Source organism: Vanessa cardui, chromosome 6 (genome assembly GCF_905220365.1).
Source record: "Vanessa cardui chromosome 6, ilVanCard2.1, whole genome shotgun sequence".
NCBI lineage: Eukaryota > Metazoa > Arthropoda > Insecta > Lepidoptera > Nymphalidae > Vanessa > Vanessa cardui.
In genome coordinates this window covers 14,948,811-14,971,948 of record NC_061128.1, presented here as the reverse complement: position 1 = coordinate 14,971,948, position 23,138 = coordinate 14,948,811, and the positions used below count along the sequence as shown (strand labels likewise).

General features: G+C 31.4%; 1 protein-coding gene across 1 annotated transcript in view; it reads right to left on the bottom strand.

Moving 5' to 3' along the window:
* The window catches only part of LOC124530704, a 56,576-nt gene extending 34,068 nt beyond the window's left edge, over nucleotides 1-22,508 (bottom strand). Inside the window, exons 1-2 of the mRNA XM_047104960.1 lie at nucleotides 22,299-22,508; nucleotides 1,201-1,406 (exon numbers count right to left, since the gene is read on the bottom strand). Coding sequence (XP_046960916.1) covers nucleotides 1,201-1,406; nucleotides 22,299-22,347 — 255 coding nt within the window. The 5' untranslated portion in view covers nucleotides 22,348-22,508. The remainder of the gene's footprint in view (nucleotides 1-1,200; nucleotides 1,407-22,298) is intronic.
* Nucleotides 22,509-23,138: the final 630 nt, after the last annotated feature.

Genomic DNA, 23,138 nt, shown 5'->3' with positions numbered 1-23,138 from the left:
TACAAGCACTTTTGAATCGTCATTTTACAATTAAGTGAAGCTACCACCGGTTCGGAAAGTAGATTCTACCGAGAAGAACCGGCAATAATTTCAGTAGTTACTCTTTTTTAACATTTAAAAATTACAAAGTCATGTTAGTTAAATACAATTATTTAAATTAATATATATTTTTCAAATAAAAATTGTAATTAATATCTTTAGTTAATTGATCAGCTGTTTAAATATACACTACTAAAGACTTATTTAAGTCATGAAAATGTAATGGAAAGTTATAATTTTAAGAGTAACGCTGCTTGTACAGTCGACGTAAGAAAAGGTGTGTTCAGTATGAGCGATAATCTGCTTAACCGATTGAGAATGACATATTGCGTCGTAATGATTTGATGTTTAGACTCAAGACTGAAACTAAGAGATACTCGATAAGGAATAAATTTGAAAACGGACGAAGATTTTCTTACTCTGACTGTACATTCTCTACCCTTAAGAATATTTTACCCGGAGTACTACACGTTAATCAATTAAATGAAGAATAAACAGGATTAATAATAACATATTGGAAAATAGCTTTGCTTGTAAAAATTATGTTCAACTGTTGTGGAAATAAATCTATATCCATAAATGACGAGACGATTTTTAATATCTGTAATTGAAAGTAATTACATAAGTAATACAAATATTATATATCTTAAAAGAAAATAAGTATATAAGTAGATGCGCCACAAAGTTTCTTTTGATTTAAATTCAGACTATTGACAGTCGTAAATTTAATGTTATCTTACAAAATATATAAAACATAATAATTTTCCTCTCAAACATTAAGTAAAATTTTCAGATTAACAATATTATTGATATCAAAATATTATGCTCAAGAGAATGTATTTTTCGTTACAAAAACCGATTACTTTCAAACGGGCTTAACTCAAATTTTACATACAAACGAAACCTGTGTGTTCAACCTTCGCGTTCAGCCCCAATAATATATTATTACTTATTATTATTCATAAACATGCTAAAAATAGAATCGAATCAAAAAGCAGAATCAAGTAAACATTTTACATAAGTAACATTAATACTGTACAGATTCACGCTAAATTTAGCATAAATTACAAGAAATAAATCGTTGAAATGACTTAATATTCAACTACCCTACTTATTACGCGAAGCATTCTTCGTTTAAAATGATTAAAAGAAGGCACTTACGTCGACTTTGATCCCTTCGAGTTTGTATGAATGCTTTGGAGGGTCATATTTCGGCATGAATCGATAGAACTCTTCATTATCTCTGTACCATTTTACCGAATACAGTGTGTCGTCTCCCAGCTCGTAATCACAATCCAACTGCGCTGGCTGACCCCTCAATCGATGTGAAGGGATCGAGACACGAACGATCCTTAGTAATAAGGATTCTGTAACAAGAAAATTAATCTTCTTAAGGATTTTACTGGTCATTATTTTTAGATCATTTATTATATGTGGGCAGTATTAGTGTCTGCGGTAAATCAAGCGAACTCGCCTCTGACTCGGCGGATCGTTCATAAAAATAAGTTGTTTTTTGAACTAACAAGCCTCAATGGTTCAACGCTAAACGGAATGCATAGTGATGCTATAGTCCCAGGTTTGATCCTGAAAATCGCAGTACCTAAAACCAATTTAATCACCGAAGGTAGTGCAAATATTTTGAATAAAGAACATTAGTTTGGTACTACTTGTGGTAATTCCATAAAGTTCTTATGATAAATCATTACATATGCTAATAGATCTAACAGAATAATATTTTTTATTCTTTAATGTTTATCAATACATATTGTAATATTATATACAAGTAATTATTTACTACTTTTTGGTTTTACGAAGGGTCTTTCCACAAACGAGAACGTCGCTAAGCTCGTCAAACATATAATTTGAGGCCGGGAAAGAGTCACAGGATCTCTTCAAGGATATTTTGTGATAATTGCGATACAGGATAAGTTTATTGGAATTTTGCTATTCTACTGGGCTAATTCTGTACTTGGTCTCAAGTCTCTGCAGTCTTATTCAAATAGATCTAGACATACAGAAGATTATGTAAATATTTCACATTACATATTAAACTACATTTCTAAAGCTTGACAGCATAACGTATTTTTTTTTAATTGATAAAAACAAAAGAAAGAATTCCATTTCTAAAAATCTCATTAGACCGGCCACGCAAACCAGTCAAGCGGAAAATAAAATAATTAAAGCGCTAAACTCTACAGTACATGACTTTGGCATAATGGAAACCTTTTCCATTATGCTTTTGTAACGTAAAGACTTATTTAAATCAAATCAGACATTGAAAATTTACTCGAATCGAATTGAGGAATTTCCTTGGAAGTAATGCTACTGATAAAAAAAACACATGATATTATGGTTAGCTTATCGTTCCTTCGTAAAAGTTTTATCTTACTTTTGTTTTACCTATAATTATTATTATTTAAGAGGGATGCGCAATATCTGAACAAAGAAGTGGTACCAAAATAAAAATAAAAACATATAAATAACATATAACACCTCGCCTCATTGCCTCCACTGGTGACAGGAGGGCTGGTTCGTTTTTTGCCCAGAGGATCGGAATTGCGATTCAACGGGGAAATGCTGCTAGCATGCACCATTCCACGCGGTCAAGATTTATACATTAACTAGTTTTAGTGCATATTTGTATATATTTAAGCATTTAATGTATTTAATTCTTATGTTATTAATTGTTATGTTATTAAGTATTATGTTTATGTTAATAAAAATCTTAGTAAATAAAAATATATTTTATACAAGTTTCTTTGAATCATCAATTAACAACTATATTAAGTGAAGCTATGTTATGCATTCCGAACTATTTATTATTTTTTACCTAGATCACCATATGCTACTTCTAATAGAACTAAGGGTCGGGTAAACAGTAAACTTAAACAGGAGAACCGGTCTTTACCCTGTAAAGAAACTAAGTAATTTGTCAAAATTTATAACATTCTAAAGTTTTCAATAGGTTTAAGAAAATTATCTCCAAAATATCTATTAATTTTTAAGAGCATGATGTGTGATGTCTTTCTTTTGTTTTAGAGGCGAGATGGCCGAGTGGTTAGAACGCTTGCAAACCGATGATCACGGGTTCGAAACCAGGCAAGTACCACTGAATATTCATGTGCATAATTTGTTTTTAAATTCATTTCGTGCTCGGCGGTGAAGGAAAACATCGTGAGGAAACTTGCATGTGTCTAATTTCATCGAAATTCTACCAGACGTGCACTCCACCAACCCGCAATGGAACTGCGTGGTGGAATATTTTCCAAAACCTCTTCAATGGGACAGGAGTCCTCAGCTCTGTGGGAAATTTACAGACTGTTGTTGTTGTTGTTGTTGATATTGTCTTTTAATTCAATCAAATATACAACGGAATAATAAAATGTACATTTACTTGTTTGTAAAGAAACTTCCAACACACTGCTTACATGGTCGTAGTGATTTTAGAAAATTAACTTTTCCAAATACGTATACTCGGCAAAGTTATAATTATATTTTGCAAAGAGTTTCCTCTTCGTGTGAAATTAATATCTTTGCAGACAGCCCACAACCCACAGACCGGACCAACCGTTTTAATTAGACGACTATTTAGAGACATCGACGGAAATCCAAGACTTTGGAGACTAATTATAATCCAAATTTAGATCAGACCAAATCCATTCACCAATAATTATAAATTACTTATATAATAATGCAAAATGATTAATTTCTGAATATGCATGACTGCAGAAATGGCCAACTTTTTGCAAGATAAGCCAAACCAAATTACTGGGAATAGTTGGAATCGTGATTGTGTAACTTTGTAATAATTAGCACAGCTGACATAGCTGGCTAACTTTATCGATTTTGCAAAGTTATTCCCAGCGGAAAGTTCATAATTAACTTACATGAATTGATTTCATAATTTTAATTTCGTATAATTTTAAAATGTTATAATTTCTTACATTTGAATTTTTTTCTAAGGATTGAAGTAACCCTTATTTTTCTAACGTAGCCATGGTAACGACCGTTTTGCGTTCGGCATCTTAACTTCACACACTCGTTGAACAGATAGAAGATAAACGTTGTATTATAATGAGTAGGCGAATAATTTGTGGTGTCTAGTATTTTTATTCTGATTGCATTAATTATATCCTTTTCTATAACTTCGAAAGACCTTATCGAAGAAGATATTTTTATTAAAAATAATTCGATTGCTTTAAATGATATCACACAAAATTAAATGACATAGTCATTGTTTTAAATTAGTCCATTCAATAGCAATCCAATAACATAATTTACGGATGTTCCTGTAATGAAACTTCCATTACAGTCTAATGTCGCCAGAGTCTGATTAAAGCAAAAACGATCGAGTTTCTTGTTAGTATATCTCGATGAAATCTTCAGTTGAATCCAGAAGTATGAAATCCTCTTAAAATATAATTTCATTTATTAAAAGCGCAGTAAAGATAGTTCTTTACTAAGAAGAAGATATTCAAAAAAAGAGTCAAATAAGATACAGTTATCTTATTTGACTCTTTTTTTTTATTGACATGGTTAAATAAAATTCTCTGTTTTTCTGTACTACAACATTCATGTATTGTATTTCAATTAAATATTTAAATTTAAAGTCAAATTATCTCACGTCACAATATATTGGACCATATATTGGACATATATGGTCCAAAGACTAGATCTTGGCAGAGGATAAGGAGAGTCTAATTGGTCAGTGAACAGACCAACAGCCATGAGATTATATTGTTAAGTAAACTTTTAAAGCATCTGTAAATAAATATTGAGATGGCAACTTATTATTTTAAAATAAATATCATTGGAATTATACATACTAAAGATCGTTTTCATATAAATATGATACCAGATAACATGTTTTCGTATAATTTACTCGACAAAATGTACTTAAACCTCAGTATAACCTTACATGAATATTCCAGGATTATATGTTTATTATTTTAGGACGTCCTTGAGGTACCTACAAAAGCATTAAATAGTAACTCACTAGGATATAATATATACTATTCACCCCTTTAGTTTTACTTGATGCTTAAAATAAAGGCATATCATAATTTTTTATATACTCGTGAAGGATAAAAGTAATATAAGTACAAGAACAACAACAGTCTGTAAATTTCCCACTACTGGTCTAATGTCTCCTCTTCCTTTGAGGAAAAGATTTTGGAACATATTCCACCACGCTGTTCCAATGCCGATTTGTGAATTGCTGATATAGCAGAATTTCCTTCATCATCAAACTCGATATGAATTATAAACACGAATGAAGCACATAAAATTTCAGTGGTGCCTGGGGTTCAACCTGCAATCATCGATTAAGATGCAAGCATTCTAACCACTGGGCCATCTCGGCATATAAGTACAGAGTAACTTTATTTACTGCCGACTTGTTGTAATGGCTGGTCTTATGCGGCGGGCTGTACTGGGTCGAGCCAATAAAATTTATTGGGCTCTTCTGCCGAAAAATTCTCAGTCACAGCGGAGAGTTAGAAAGTTAGTCTTCCGCCTGACGTCTTTTCGGTCGTAAAGAGCTGTCTATTAGTGTGAGTTGAGGTTTATATGTATATGTGAAGTGCATGCGTATTGGCTGATACACTTGGGTGTATCAATATATCGGTATCGAATTCTTATTCAAAGATTTCCTTTAGTTTATTTGTTTATAGTAGAAATAATATATTTATCGTGAACTTTAGTTACACTTTTACAAATTTGAATTCATGGCGAGTCCTACTTTGTTTTAACGTTAGTTAAATAAAATATAAATCATCAATAATGCACACTCAATATTTTGTTTTAAAATTTGATTGGCAATTTTTTTAAATGTTTACTTTCAAACAAGCGAAGTTTTCATAACGCAATGTTTTATTGGACGCCTAGCGATGTTAAAAGTCCAAGGTTCGATTCTGACCCTTAAGGCTACTCTCGTCACCACTCGTAACACAAGCTAAAGCTTATTTGAACATGTAAATATAAATAATAATAATAGGGGTATTGATAATAATCTTTATATGTATTTGTAATATACAAATTGATATATGAAAGAATATATATAATAGATTCGATGGCTAAAGTTTGTTCGCAAGCGTCAACAACATTTGTCAATATCTGACCTACAAAATTTGGATATCATGTGTATATTTTGAGAATTTACACATTTCGTGCCCAGTGGCAAAGGAAAACCTACTTTTGCCAAATGATAATATACTAAATTTGCATCCGCCAACATTTATGTGAGCAGCGTAGCGGAATAAGCTCTAAACCTTCTCTTTATGGTGAAGCAGGGCGGGCCGTCCCGGCTTTATAAAGTAAAAAAGCTTTACATTGTTCATGATCGTTCACATTGACTTTAAGCTTATCTTTAAAACCCTTTTAGCAATATAAAAAAGACTCAAACATAACTTTTCTGTCAAATATCTTCACAAATAGGTTTCTCCTTTTGAGTAACTAAAGTCACAAAAAAGATTCAAATACTTTAACGTATAGCTTCACGATAGTTCCATAATAAAAAAAAAAAATCAATGTTAATAATGTAATATTTCTCCGACTTATTGACCGCAGTGGACTTTTTCAGAAAAGTCCATATATAAATATAAATATGAGACAACATCACATACATTACTCTGATCCTAATGTAAGTGGCTAAAGCACTTGTGTTATGGAAAATCAGAAGTAACGAAGGTACCACAAACACCCAGACCCAAGACAACACAGAAAACTAATGATAATCTATATCGACTCGGCCGGGAATCGAACCCGGGACCTCGGAGTGGCGTACCCTTGAAAACCAGTGTACACAACACTCGACCACGGAGGTCGTCAAAAAGACTGGTAACGCACTGGTGACATAAGATACGGATAAAATCTATGTGTAGAAGTGACAACTTATTATCTGGTGGAACAGTGGTCATCCACCAACACGTATTATTAAAAAAAAGAATAAAATCAGCAAAAAAGAAATGTTTGTCTATGTCAATTTTGAACTGCCAAGAACTTATTGTAACCATTATCTCTATCTAAAAATACCATCCAAATTTCTTATATTGTTATGTGTCACTAATTGTTGCTCGTGACTTCATTCCCCTATTGCTTGGAGTTCAAGTTTACTAATAACCAAATTTCATCACATTCGGTTCAACGGTTTGTTAGTGAAAAAGCGACCAACATATAGACAGACAGAGTTTCTTTCACATTTATAATATATAGAGTATAGACTGTATACGTACGTAAGTAATATTTGCCTACAGTAATTCTTTATTCGAGATAGAAATGTGACACTAACCTGTTGATTATCAAAAATCTACTACGGGTTCAGTAAGAAATATCTCATACGCGAGAAGAATGGGCGAAACACAGTCTACGGAATTATTTAGTTTTATTACATTCATTTTTGTTTTCGTACAGTAAAAAGTGAGATGGCCCAGTGGTTAGAACGCGTGTATCTTAACCGATGATTTCGGGTTCAAGCACAGGCAAGCACCACTATATATTTATATATATATATATATATATATATATATATATATATATATATATATATGTGTATTTATATGTGTGTTATATATATGTGCTTAATTTGTGTTTATAATTCATCTCGCGCTCGGCGGTGAAGGAAAACATCGTCAGGAAACCTGCATGTGTCTAATTTCATCGAAATTCTGCCACATGTGCATTCCATCAACCCGCATTGGAACAGCGTGCTGGAATATGTTCCCAAACATTCTCCTTAATGGAAGAGGAGGCCTTAGCCCAGCGGTGGGTAATTTACAGGCTGTTAGTTTATAGTAAAATGAATCATATATTTAGCTGAAATGTTTGCAATATTTAATTCTCAAAGTGTGTTATAATGAAAAAAAATGTATATAATATATGACAACGAATAAAAGTTTACGCTTTTAATACAAACGAAAGACTTTCAGTATAAGTCTGGCTTTCATAGTCTAGGTCCTACCAGTGAAAATGTCAGAAGGAAAACAAAGAGACGAATATATCATATTATAATAAATGAACGTAGTTTCAAGCTTATGACAGAGAGACCTGTCGGTAAATATTTCTATTCTCGTTTATTTCCCCTGAGGTAGTCGTGGGTCGGGCCCAGCAGTCATTTAAAGTAAGTAAACACAGACGTAAGAACCAGCTACCTCATAATAAAGTTGTACAATATCTTTGAAATACAAACTTGTAGGTATCAAGACGTTAAAATAATTATGATCAAATTCTCTCGTAATAATTTCTAGAACTTAAAAATGTTTTTTAAAATTATTATTTTTGGTATAACATACATTTAATTTTGAATGATAATAATGAATGTTATTGTAAATGAAATGTATTTTTCAAGGTTCTGATACATCTGGAAAAATTTGTAGCATAGTTAGGTGATCAGGCAAATGGGCTGCTTAGTGGTAAGTGGTTACCACAATTTAACTATTGCTTACATCATCAATCCGCCACCAACGTAAATAACTAAGATTTCCCTTGTACCTGTAGTTGCACTGGCTCGCTTATCATTCAATCCTAATCACTATAACACTTAGATTTGGTGTGTCATATAATCAAAATTGACATAAGTGTATACATAGTATATTTGTGTATTATATATTTTATGCAATAAAGGTTTATATGTCATCGTAGTTGAAAATAAAATTGTCAAAAGCTTTACAAGCGACCGTTGTAAAAACTGTTAGACGGAAACATGAAACGTGAGCGCTGTAAAAATATTTTAATAGCTCTACATTACACAATTTTTGTTTAAAAATTAGTAATAATGACAAAAAATGGAATCTATAATATCTTATATATTATAATAACATATGATAGCCTATGACAGGGAAGAAAGGAAAACATTGGAGAAAGTCCACAGGGAAACATAAAATAAAAGCAAAAAAAGTAAAGCAATTTGTCTATAAAAAAATAGAGTAGAAATAGTCCTAACTTCCAATTGTAATAAAATATTCAATAAATATATGCATCGAACAGAAAAGTTTCCGTATAGATCATGACCATTAAGAGAGATTTATCTTCGCATCAATCGAAATATATTCTTATCGTGTTAGGTTATCTGTTATTAAGAAAACAAATATGAATGTACACATATTATCTTATAGTTTAATATGAATTGAAGACATTCCTACTTTTCGGTATGAATCAAAAAAGCAATCGAAACTGTCAACTTTTGCTTCATAAAAAATACAACAATACATGAGTAATAAAATATGTAAGTTTATTAGGTAATTTAAATTCCCTATCAAATAATCATATTTATTTATTTATTTATTAGATCACCAACAAAATACACACTAAAAAAATTCCAAATACATGAATAAAAAATAAGACTAGTGGTATCTTACTTATAGGTGATAACAGCATGCACAAAATTAAAGTTAAGCGACAACAAATAGAAGGTAAAAAAAGCTAATTAAAGACTATTTACATAACAACAATAAATTAAAATAAATATAACATAAGTAAACTATCTAAACTAAACAATTTTGAGTATTTACAATTAATATTTTATTTTTAAATTTTTTTATATTACCGAAAATATCTAAATCTTTGTCTCCGCTTATTGAGTTATAGGCTCTCATAATTCTATTGAGAGGGGAGTAATGACCCAAATTAGATTTAGACATATGCTCTGAAAAAATCGTGCGTTTGCTAGTGCGTAATGACTTGGAAGGTGCAGAAATATGTATCCGCGATAATAAGTCTGGACAATCCAAAGTGCCATTAATTAGTTTATAGATAAACATGTTGTCCAGTAAGCGTCTTCGATCGGCAAGGGTGCTCATTTTGAAAAAGGCTATTCGATCTTTGTAATTAGGGAGTTTTTTTGCTAGGCCGAATTTAAAGCAGAGATGCCATAAGAAACGTTTTTGAATGCTTTCCAACCTTTTGACGTAAACATCGTAGTGCGGGTTCCAGACTACACTGCCATACTCAAGACCACTACGGACAAAAGCGTTGTACAATGTGATCAAAGTCGAAGGATTTTTCAGATCACTACAATTGCGTAAAATGAAACCAAGACTTTTAAATCCCTTTGAACAAATGGAATCAATATGAGTGTAAAAACGTAATTTTTTGTCAATAATGATGCCTAGATCACGAATCTCAGTCAATTCTCGTAAACAGATATTTTTAAGTATATATGATCTTTGTGGAGTGGATTTCAATCTGCTGAAACTGACCAGATGACACTTGCTAACATTGAGACTCATTCCATTTTTGTCACACCAGTTACTTAATCGATTTAAATCGCATTGGAGCAACTCAACGTCGTTGGAGGAGGAGATGATACGAAGAAATTTAAGATCGTCAGCAAATAAGAAATAATTAGAATTACAGAAACAGTCGCATATGTCGTTAATGAATATGGTAAATAATATAGGACCTAAATGAGACCCTTGTGGTACTCCAGAAAGTGTTTTAAATGGTTTAGATTCATATCCATTAACTACTATTACGGATTCCCTATTGTCAAGGTAGGATTTGAACCAGTCAAGCAAACGACCGAGGATACCATATTCGGATAACTTTTTGAGTAATATAGTATGAGGGACCTTATCGAATGCTTTACTAAAATCAGTGTAGATGACATCAACAAGCTGGCGTGAATCGACTGCAGTGGTAACAAGGTCGGTAAAAGATATTAAATTTGTCGACGTCGATCTACGACTGAAAAAACCGTGCTGAAATGGGGTTATTACCTGTTTGAAATGCCATTCTAAAATAAAATTTTAACAAAAAGAAAAACCGACTTCAAACAAAACAGTATTTTAAAACAAATTAAAATGCACTAAAAAGTAATAAAAATAATTGCATATTTAAGATATTTCTGAGAGTCCTCCTAGGTAAAATGAAATGAAAAATATTAGACTACTTAAAAGTCGATTTACGATTATATAACGTAGTTATAGTTATTGTTATATTTGGAGCCGGTGTCAGCCACAGGCACACGCTTCAACAATCAAAAGAAAGAAGCGATACGAGCCTCTTGATTGACCCAGTATAATATCGTATAAAAGGTAATTTGTAAGAAACATTTCTTAAAGTCTTATCGTATTGTTTTTTGATAGGTATAGTATAGGGTTGGCTGACACCGACTCCAAGTATAGCAATAATTATAACTACATTATATAATCGTAAATCGACTTTTAAGTAGTCTAATATTTTTCATTTCATTTTACCTAGGAGGACTCTCAGAAATATCTTAAATATGCAATTATTTTTATTACTTTTTAGTGCATTTTAATTTGTTTTAAAATACTGTTTTGTTTGAAGTCGGTTTTTCTTTTTGTTAAAATTTTATTTATTTCTTGATTTTAAGTGAGGCTGATGTAGACTAACATTTTTTTCTTAATATGGATAGATTAAGCGTGCCGTTTATATAAATCAGAAACTACTTCAAGGACAATTTCAAAAGAAACTTTCGAATAAAGCAAAAATAGACTTTCGAAAATGCGGCTTTAATACGTCATGCGGCATAAACTACAAGGTACCACCCTCGAATGAGCTGTAATCGACCTCAGTAAAAAAACTTTGCAAAAGAGCTATTCGTATGCTATGTCGTACATCATATGACATCACATCATATACACAAAATTTGATTAAAGACAGAAAGAAATATTGCCCCAAATCGCATCTTAAGTGTAAGCCGCTTAGGAGTTCCGTCAATACATAGTATAAAACAAAGTCGCTTTCTCTGTCCCTATATCTTTAAAACTACGCAACGGATTTTGATGCGGTTTTTTTTAATAGTTAGTGTAATTCAAGGGGAAGGTTTGTGTATATAATAAATGAACAATATAGTTAAGAAACACTGACAATTTTAAAAGTTTGCAATGTGATGTCGTAAATAAACAAATTCTTTAGTACATTTAGTATCAGTATTGCACCCGTGAGAAGTCGGGGCTGGTCGCTAGTTGATTATAATATTCGATTATGATAATTACATGAACATAACCACGTTCCGGAAGGTGATTCAAATATCCAAGTAAACCATAAATAAAAGATTCGACCGAGTATTGCTAACGTGCTCCTCAGAATTGTTCCGTTCCCTCCCGTTCCCTTAATTTGTCATGGATCCTGTGCTCAGAACCTTACCAAACTTTCACCAAACTACCCTTACAGTATATCCTTTATAATAAAAAAAGAATCATCGAAATTGGTTAACGTGATTTTAAGTTATTCACCTATTTGTCGCGCATATACATAATGCAAATTTAAGACTTATGTCGTTTTCATACGGATACCATCATCGGAAAAAAATTTAAAAAAAATGGGACCCCACGGGAAGCACTACCTTTCAAACAAAAAAAAATTATCAAAATCGGTCCACCCAGTAAAAAGTTATGAGGTAACAAACATAAAAAAAAAAAAAAAAAAAAAATACAGACGAATTGATAACCTCCTCCTTTTTGAAGTCGGTTGAAAACAGGATATACTATTTTCTCAAAAATTTTTGCAAATGTAACGAGAATAGAAATCGGTCTATAATTGCAGATTAATTCAGCATTTCCATTTTTTAATAGTGGAACAATTAAAGATTTCTTCCAGGCTGACGGAAAAGTGCCTGTAGATAAAGATTTGTTAAAAATGATTGAAAGAGGATATGCTAATACAGATGCGCATTTTTTAACAAATAATGCAGGTATACCATCTGCTCCTGCTCCTTTATGGGGATCCATTCTTTTTATAACATTGAGTACCATAATTGGAGTGACATAGATGTTACAAACGTTATTAACCGTATATATCGTATATATATCATACATAAGTTACTCTTTTATTAGATCGTTTAAAGAATATTATGATGAATTATCAGTAAAATACTTTAAGATCTTGATCTTAAGCTGATTTGCAACTAATGATTGCAATAAAAACAATAGTGTGCAAGAGAAACTTTTACAAGTAATATCTAATCCTAAAATTCTGCTTATGATTTAAAGCATGAAGTTTTCATCAGGTTGAACATAATTGTTAAAATACCGTAAAACACAATATGCAGGTTCCCTGGCAATGTTTACATTTAACCCCAAACAAGAAATGATTAAACAACCCAAATTGAGTCAATTTATGACTGGCTTTATAAGTAAGAACTCATATTAAGATACACGTGTTCTACCCAACAGGTAAGTGGCTCCATTTATTATTAATAACAATTTATATAATAACACAGTCTAAACATATCTTTAAAGCTATAAAATAATTGAAATAATACAAAACAGTTACAATATAATCATAAATAAATTAAAAGAATGATTCGATAAATAATATATTTTTCCATAAAAGAAAATAATTCAATTTCAGATAATATCATTATTGAGGGAAGTTTATAGATTGAGAGCCTACAGCTAATATTTTAATTATTTTCTCATTACATAAATAAATTCAACGGCTCTTTTATAAGGCATGAAAACATATGTATATGTAACTCTACATATTATAAAACCAAATCACTTTCCCCAGTACGTACGCTTAGGTCTTTTAAACAAAGTAAAGGATTTTTATGCGTTTGTCATTTATAAACAGAACTATTTAAAACAGACATATTATAGTACAGATAAACTTGTTAAATATAGCTAGTATGTTTATATTATTAAAAGTTAATTTAACATATCAAGCTACGGTTGTCAAAAAGAGGCTAACTTTTCGCGATGTACAGTGCACAAATCAAACGTAAAAATAGCGAGTGCTTGGTAATAACTCACACTGAAAATCAGATGAAATGAAGTTTTTACATAACCGAAATAGATCAGATCTGACTAACGGTTTTACGTGCTATTCCAGGTACAGGATGCCAAAAGAACAGCATTGTAAATATGTTTATTTGAAAAGAGCGACTATGAGAGTTTCTTGCCGTTTGTTCTCGGTAAAGGCTGCTTTCTAAAACTGTGGTAGTATTTAATTATCGACGATTCAAAAACGCTTCATTGTGAAGTTTACTTGAATAAAATTGATTTGATTTTGATAACGTCCAAAATACCGTCAAACTAACCACCATCTATTGAGAATTTATGGTCACAAAACATTGTAATTTTTGATTATTCGAAGAATAGTTCAGGGGATCTCGAAATCTGTAGTCTTTTAAATGAAACAACATACAAAATTAACGGCATGTAAATTTCCCAATGTTGGGCTGAGGCCTCCTCTCCATTTAAGGAGAAGTTTTGGAGCATCTTCCACCAGCTGCTCCTGCGGTTTGGCGAATACACAATAAGTGACAGAAATTTCTTGAAATTAATCACATGCAGGTTTCCTCACGATGTTTTCCTTCACCGAGCACGAGATGAATTAAAAATAATATATATAATATATAAACACAAAAGCACGTGAAAATTCAGTGATGCCTGAGTTTGAACCTGCAATCATTGCTTATTACCGCTGATCGATCTGGGTCTTATCTGAATTTAAACGAAAACAAGAGGGTAATAAATTTACATGTACGTATACATGTGTGCTATAAACGTTATAAAACATATGATATTAAACTATCGTCCTACTTTTAAGGCCTGCGCGATCATCGGGCCAATTTGTAGCCACGGGCCATCTGAATAAATTCAATTTGATAAAACATCATTACCTCACTCAGCGTCGTAACTGACCTTATTGCGATTTAAAATCGCTTGAATTTTATGTATTTATTTTTGTACCAAACCATTTACTTATGAATATATAACATGAAAAATTAAATCTCTATATAAAACATTCCTTTTAAATTTTCTAATTAAGCAATATTAATTTGTAAATAGATCGATGAAGACTGTTAAAATAATTATGTAAATTATGTATGATAAGCTTATAATACCAAGTTTTTGACTCCGCAAAGTCAATAATTAAAGGTAATATTTGTTTCAATAAAAAAAATCCGCCAATATCATAACTTCAATATTAATATATTATTTAAATGATAATTATAAGTACATTACATGACATTAATGGAGTGTAAATTTCCCTCTGCTGGGCTAAGGCCTCTTCTTCCTTTGTATAGAAGCTTTGGAGCTCATTCCACCACGATCAATTGCGAGTTGAATTTCATTGAAATTAGACACATGTAGGTTTCCTCGTGTTGTTTTTCTTCACTTGCTCCGTGTTCATGATTTTAATATAGGTCATTGATTTTCAGGTAGTATATATAAATACATTTAAATGTTTTTAAGTGACATAACTTATTGTTTTAAGTTAGGAGATACAATAAATTTCTATTAAGAAACAACGTGACTATAATCTTTATTTTATTTGTGTTAAAAATGTATATAATATGTTAAGTTACATTTTTATATAATATAAATTTATATGTGAGAAATAAATTGCAAATCATTCATACAGAATTCCCAAAGATTACATGAATTTTCTCCAGATTCCTCAACACAAAGCTGATACATCAGATCGTGGAATGTGTTATCAATGAAGCAACTATTCGCCTTTGTGTATCTTGACTGTATTATACTAATAACTCCGCGATGTTCTACACGCGTCAAAATACTTTTATATAATAAAAAGGCTTTCTCGTTATTTACTATGGTATGTGGCCTAATACGAAGATATTTACCAATTACTATTATTTCACCAAAAAACTACGTACTGCTGTTTTACCTTAGAAAGTCTAAATATATGATAAAATAATCTTAATATGTTAACACATTAAGATTTTTGTTTTGTTCATCTCGACTACTCGAATATTATATTAAACCCGACTTAGTTTTCGTAAATGGGTGGTAGTTTAGTATACTAATGCATACAATATGCAAAATTTCATCTCAAAAGGTTGCAAGGAAGTTGCAAGAACTGACCGAAATGTTATACTAACAGTTCGATTATTATATTAAAAATGCGAAATAAAATGCTCTCGAAACCCACTAAGGGGCCTAGAATATACATGAACACTCACGAATACTCGTGTGGTCTGCACCCATTTTTATTATGATTGAGAGTCGACCTCACATTCGAACTCACAAGGGCGGGGAAAAGCTTAGATACTTCAATGAAATGCATTTAGACTCCACTCGTCGTATATAAATTATTGAAAATCTTTAGTGACTCAGTTTGAGCACTATCTGTAAATTTTATATTTGGAAAATGATTTTTTAATAAAATAAATAATACATAAACAAATATTGGACATCATCACATACATTATGATTCCAATGTAAGTAGCTAAAGAACTTGTGTTATGGAAAAACAGAAGTAACGACGGTATCACAAATACCTAAATCCAAGATAACATAGAAAACTAATGAACTTTTTTACATTGACTCAGCCGGGAACTGAACCCGGGACCTTGGAGTGGCGTACGCATGAAAACCAGTGTACACACTACTCGACCACGGAGGACGTCAAAATATATGAACTGTATGTTTTGGAAATATTATATATAGCTTTTGATGTAAACATGTTACTTGGTAAGACTTTGTGTAAGTCCGCCTGGGTAGGTACCACCCACTCATCAGGTAGTCTGCTGTCAAATAGCAATACTTGATTTTGTTGTGTTTCGGCTTGGAGGATGAGTGAGACAGTGTAACTACAGGCACAAGGGATATACCATCTTAGTTCCCAAGGTTTTTGGTAAATTGGCGATTTAAGGAATGACTTATATTTCTAACAGCACTTTGCATTCTGATCTTATAACATTATTATTGACAACAATTATACATAAAATGAGTAAAATATTGAGGTAGATTTTAACAAAAAATTAGGAAGTTGATGGAGTATTAATAGTATTTATCTGTTATCAGATAATGATAAGTAGGGTTCGTTTATTATAAATCGAAATGTATCCAATCCAACGCTTATAATATTTATTATAATGTTATTACTAATGACTTAACACAATATAGCACGAATTAAAATATATAATATAAATAAATAAAATTGCAATAACACTGTTTATTTTATTATATATTTAAATATATATAACATACAATAACAACAACAACAGCCTGTAAATCCCACTGCTGGGCTAAGGCCTCCTCTCTTCTTGAGGAGAAGGTTTGGAACATATTCCACAACGCTGTTCTATTGTTCTAAATTAGAAACATGCAGGTTTCCTCACGATGTTTTCCTACCGCCAAGCACGAGATGAATTGTAAACACAAATTAAGCATATGAATATTCAGCGGTGCTTGGGTGGGTTTGAACTCGCAATTATCGGTTAAGATGCACGCGTTATAACTACTGGGTCATATAATCTAAACTAACCTTGGTAAGGTTAGTGTGTCACAGTTATTTTAAACACAAGACGGTTAATTTTCAGCAGCTTACCTGACCAGATCTAGATTCAAATAACTTTATTTCTCAAAGAACTTTACATTGTTCACTTGAAGAGAAACTTAAGTAGCTAAAGTCTTGACTAGATTTATTATAACTTAATGGAGCTTAAAATTATCTGGTTGTAAGTTAGATTTAAGTTATATATTTATGTAAGTTAATAAAACTGCAGTATGGTTGCATTGCGAATTAAAATCATTGGAATTTCACAATTTTCCATCCCGGCATCACAACTTAGATGTAGCACCGGCAAAATTCGTAACACCGATAACATCTGAATTGAGTACGCAATCCCAAATTACCGATATTTCTTTCTTATGTGAATATAATCTTTACGCAAAGGTAATAACTTTAAATATCATGTGACCTTATATTCGTCAATTTGTCACGTTGTTTTCCCTGCACTTTACGAATAGCGTCTAAGGGCGCGATAGGGAGCTATTTCTATTGGTTGTGTAATTTGGCAGTAATAGGTTTTATTGAATTTGGCGATGCTACATCTACATTGTGTCGTACTATAACTTTATCGTCAGGGGTCGTATTATAATGGTTTTTAAAATAGTATATATATATCCATATGAAAATATATTGTGTGTACGTTATTCATAAATTACACGTGTTACAATTGGATCGGTCCACGTACAATTCACCGAACCTATCTATCCTATATAAAACCATTATTTTATTAATGTAGGTGGAATATGAATGACAATAATTGGCTTGGTGGTAAGTGATCACCACCGACCTTAGAAATTGACAAAATCAACTATATAAACTTTATTCGAGTAGGCTTTTACAAGCACTTTTGAATCGTTATTTTACAATTAAGTGAAGCTACCACCGGCTCGGAAAGTAGATTCTACCGAGAAGAACCGGCAAGAAACTCAGTAGAGTAACTACTGACTACTTTTTCAACTTTTAAAAAAATACAAAGTCAAGTTAAATACAATTATTTAAATTAATATATCCTGCTTGGACGTCAACAGGTATTCACTCCACGCTTTTTTATCATCTATAAAATCTTGTATCGAATAATATGCCTTTTTTACCAAAGTGAACTGATTCACTAGTACATTGCCCATAACACTACAGCTACAAAGTATTGCTATCTGGCATTAGAATATTTGATAAGTACGTTAATTTGATTCAAATCTATTAAATAATTAATTTTATAATTGTACAGCGAGTGATAATTATTATTTGTATATTTAACCGCAATTCGCAATGATTACAATTTTACAAAGATTAGTATTTATTATAGAGATGAATCTATGAAAGCTTCATCAGACATTCTACCGCCAAACGGCAATACTCAGCATTGTTTTGTTACGGTTTGAAAGGTGGGTTTCAGTATAACTGCAAATACAAGGGACATAATATCTTAGTTCCCAAATTGGGTTGTGGTTACCATTTACCACCAGGTGGTTTATTTGCTCATCCAACCTATAAGCATATAATAAAACAAAATCTTTTATTTATTTCAAGAGATTTTACACAAGATATTATAAAGCCGGGTATGTTTACCCATGCCTCGGAAAACTTGTATCGTCTGATGTCGTATAGCCGTCGTATCGGACAATTAGCGTCAAGCAATTGAGTGCATCTGTGTTTGGAGACACTAATTATTGTGAACGATAATTTAATCTCATCAAATGGATATTGATTCTCATTATTATAAAGTATCATGTATTGATATATTCAATCTTATATCGACTTAGGTCACCGTATTTTAAATAATAATCGATATAATATAATGCTGCAGCAATACTAGCTGTTTTGATACAACTTATATATAAGCGAATGCATTTAAAATAAATACTATTCTTAAATGACTTGTTTGATCAATCATTTCATACTAACAACTATGTCTTTAGGTAAGAGTAGTACTGATAATGACATATGCTAAAATCTATGTGGGTATATTATGAGAAGTGAGATGGCCCAGAAATTCTGCCACATGTGCATTCCACCAACCCGTATTGGAACAGCGTGGTGGAATATGTTGCAAACACTCTCCTTAATGGATGAGGAGGCTTTAGCCCAGCAGAGGGAAATTTACAGGCTGTTACTTTACTTTATTTTATGTATATTATGATTAATCGAGTAAAATATTTAATGATCGATCGTGTATTTTTTAATATAAATTTATACAGTAAAACATAATATGAAAATAGAAAGGGATTTCTTTGCAATTGGATACAAAGGTCAATTTTTATGATGCAGTATGATCAGAATTTATTAAGTTAACTTTGTATCTCTGTGCTTTTATTAACATTGAATTTTGTAGACTCATAACGTGATAGTATAACATGTACATAATATATAGATTAGTGTTCATTAACTTGTATAAAAGGTTGATAAAAAACTTGGACATTATCATAGTAATTATTAACAATAATCGTATACGAATAAGTATTAAGAATAGTATTATAATATTAGTAACATTTCCCCGTTGAATCAATTACAATTCTCTAAAATAAAGCAGCCTTCTTATCATTAGTGGAGAAAATAAGGTGAATTGTTATTTTATTGTTATAGAGTTAAGTACCATATATCTAATATGTAACATAATTTAAGCAGAATTTGGAACCCTATGATTAAATTCAATCTAATGAAATGACTTAAAATAGTTTATGTGACTACTTGAATAAAGTATTTTATTCTTAATTTGCAATTGAATTTTTTTAATTACTGAAGGTAAGAAATTATTATTTTTAAATTTTTTAAAGAGTAAAATTTGTGAAACTCTTATTTTAAATTTTCATCAATCTATAAATACATTAAAATTTATTGCCAGGTGCATGGACTTAATAAACTTTAAAAAAAAATTACACGATTTTATTTTTTTTATAAAATAAATAGTACAAATGCTTTAAATTTAAACAGATGAAATATTCGGAAAACACTTTAAAAAACGATACGAAATATTATAAATGAAGTTTTATGATACAGTTTGAAATATTTAATAAAACTGACTGAAGTAGATTTGCTTATAAATTAATTAAAATCGTTTGATAAAACATAATATAGCGAAAACTTAATAAAGAATAATAACATATTTACAACAAAATTCAAGAGGATTTCAATTAGAAACTTAAACATTATGTATGCACCAGTTTGCTCTTTAAACACCAAAAGATTCAATACAGCTAAAATTATATACAAATAATATCTACGAACTTAGAGGATTTGACCGCATTGAGAGTTAACAAGAAAGCTACCGTTTCTCAGTTGAATTGCAACCCGCCTGTCACCAGTGGTCAAACTCAAACTCAAATTCCTTTATTCAACATGGAAGTATTACACTTACTTATTGATGGTCAAATTAAACACTACCACCGGTTTGGAAAAAATTCCCTGACCTGAGAAGAACCGGCGAAAGAAACTCAGCGGATCTTTATTTGTCAAATTAGTAAGATACATAATCAGTTCTCAATAACAGCGCGTTATAATATATCTTAGATTGTATCTATACTAATTTCATTCTATAATAATATAAATGTGAAAGTAACTCTGTCGCTCTTTCACTACCAAACCAGTGAACCAAATTTGATGAAATTTGGTATGAAGCAAATTTGGACTCCAAGGAAGGACATAGTTTACTTAATTGCCTAACACATGACAACCAAACCCCTAAAACACAAGCGAAACCGTTGGCGACAGCTAGTGTAAATATGTTCAAAAGTTACTATTAACTAACAATTTGATTTACGTAAAATACACATAATTATTTACGTTTTAAGATTGGAAAGTTTGTTTCGCTTCGCACTTATATATGTAAGTTTCAAAAAATTATTATTTTCATTATCATTATTTGTACGAACATCACACTACAGAGAAATATTAGTCACTAGCGGTCGCCCGCGGCTTCGCCCGCGTAGATAACTGTTCATAATAAGTCTTCTAATATCCCTACTGCTGAGGCACGGTCTCATTTGAAGAATTACTGCAACCGGCGCTTGGATCTATTGTGATAAACCTCAAATTCGTGATCACAACACCTTAGCCAGACCAACATCAGCCACGAATCTGATGAGGTTCTTAAGGTCGGTGGCCATTATGACCTCTAAGGACCGGAGTTAGAACATTTTATAGTTCTATCTTTTGTAGTTTAGGCATCATACGCAATAAATCAACTTTTTTGGTAGATTTTTTCCTTTTTGGTCCGAAAAACCCAAAATATCTTAGGGAACCCTATTTTTTTTCAAAATAAAATTTAGCCTATGTTATGCGGGATTAAGTTAGCTTTCGAATGGTGAAAGAATTTTTAAAATCGGTCCAGTAGTTTTTGAGCCTATTCATTACAACCAAACAAACAAAGTTTTCCTCTTTATAATATTAGTGTAGATAAGCATCAACTAACCTAACAGACTCTCAGTATAACTTATATGAAATGATATTTATAAATACGATTGATATAAGGAGACAGTATTATTATAAAGGAATCTCTGTTATCGCCATCTATATAATATTGTATTTACAAAAAATCAATGTTGTGTTCAAAAATAATATCCTGATCAGTATTATATATTTTTATAGTGACTTGATGGATGTGTATGGGCATATTATTGTAAACGTAGATAATAAACAACGTGTGGACATTTTTAATGTAAAGAAAATACTAGCAAAGTGTATACTGAGGTTATAATAATAATACCTATTTTTTAAATAATGTTCATATGCTAATATTGTTTATAAAGAAATAAATTTTGAGAATCAAAAAGTGTCATAATTTTAGATACTGTGGATTTAGGTTATTATGTTATATACAAAATTTTAAGATATTTTATATGGCGATGAAAACAAAGGAAACATTTCAAATCAGAAACAGTAATAACACTACAGTATAAGATGTATCCCAAGTAAAAGTCATTATTAAAATTGGCGCCCAAATGTGGCTATCGACTTTATTAAGTTGGGCGCCAATTATAAAATCAATTAAAAAAATATAAGTGTTACATAATAACTTCAAAATAAAACTTAATTACCTTTTATAAGTAAGCTGAGAACCGCTAATAAAACAAACATCCTCTTCATCACCCGACAAGTCCGATCACATATCACAAATTTCCCTTTTTAATTGTTGGGATTTTATCACAAATCACAATTAGGCAAAATTTAATAACACATCGAAATCAAAAGCATCACGTAACGCGGACAGCGACACGCAGCAACGAATACGTCTACTCGCGACGACAGATCCTACTCGACTGAGCGCTCACGTTTGGTGAAGTTCACGACCGCTCGCCCCGCACCTAGCCTGGGTCACAAAGAGCCTTTTACATTTTTATGATCTTACAGGTTAAGTTGATTTAGTTTATTGTTTGATCAGAGGACGAGTATTGCGGGGTCGTCTTGGTTATTTTCAATTCATTATATAAGGGATGTATGAGCGATATTAAATATTTTTTATAACATATACAATATCTTTCGCATATATTCCAATATCCATGGATACCATTAAAAAGGGAAAATATTCTAGCCCTATTATATTTCGAGTAACAATTTTCGGGGATAACTATGTTACTCGAAACCGAACGTGTTTTTCTTAGATATATTAAATATTAATATGTGTCGCAAAGCGATATCAATTTAATTATGATACCATATAAGAACGCAATGTATGGCTTTACTAACATAACCAAACGTCCCTTTCGTTTTATCACGTTATTAAGGTGTGATGTCAACATCGATGTTCCTCTTATTAAAGGAAATATCATTAGCCCTTATACCCTTTATACCTAAGACGTGTGTTCGTGTAACATTTTTTCTCATCCTCGCCACGTTGGGTAAGTCGTAACACTTTGTCGTTATGGTATCATATTGGG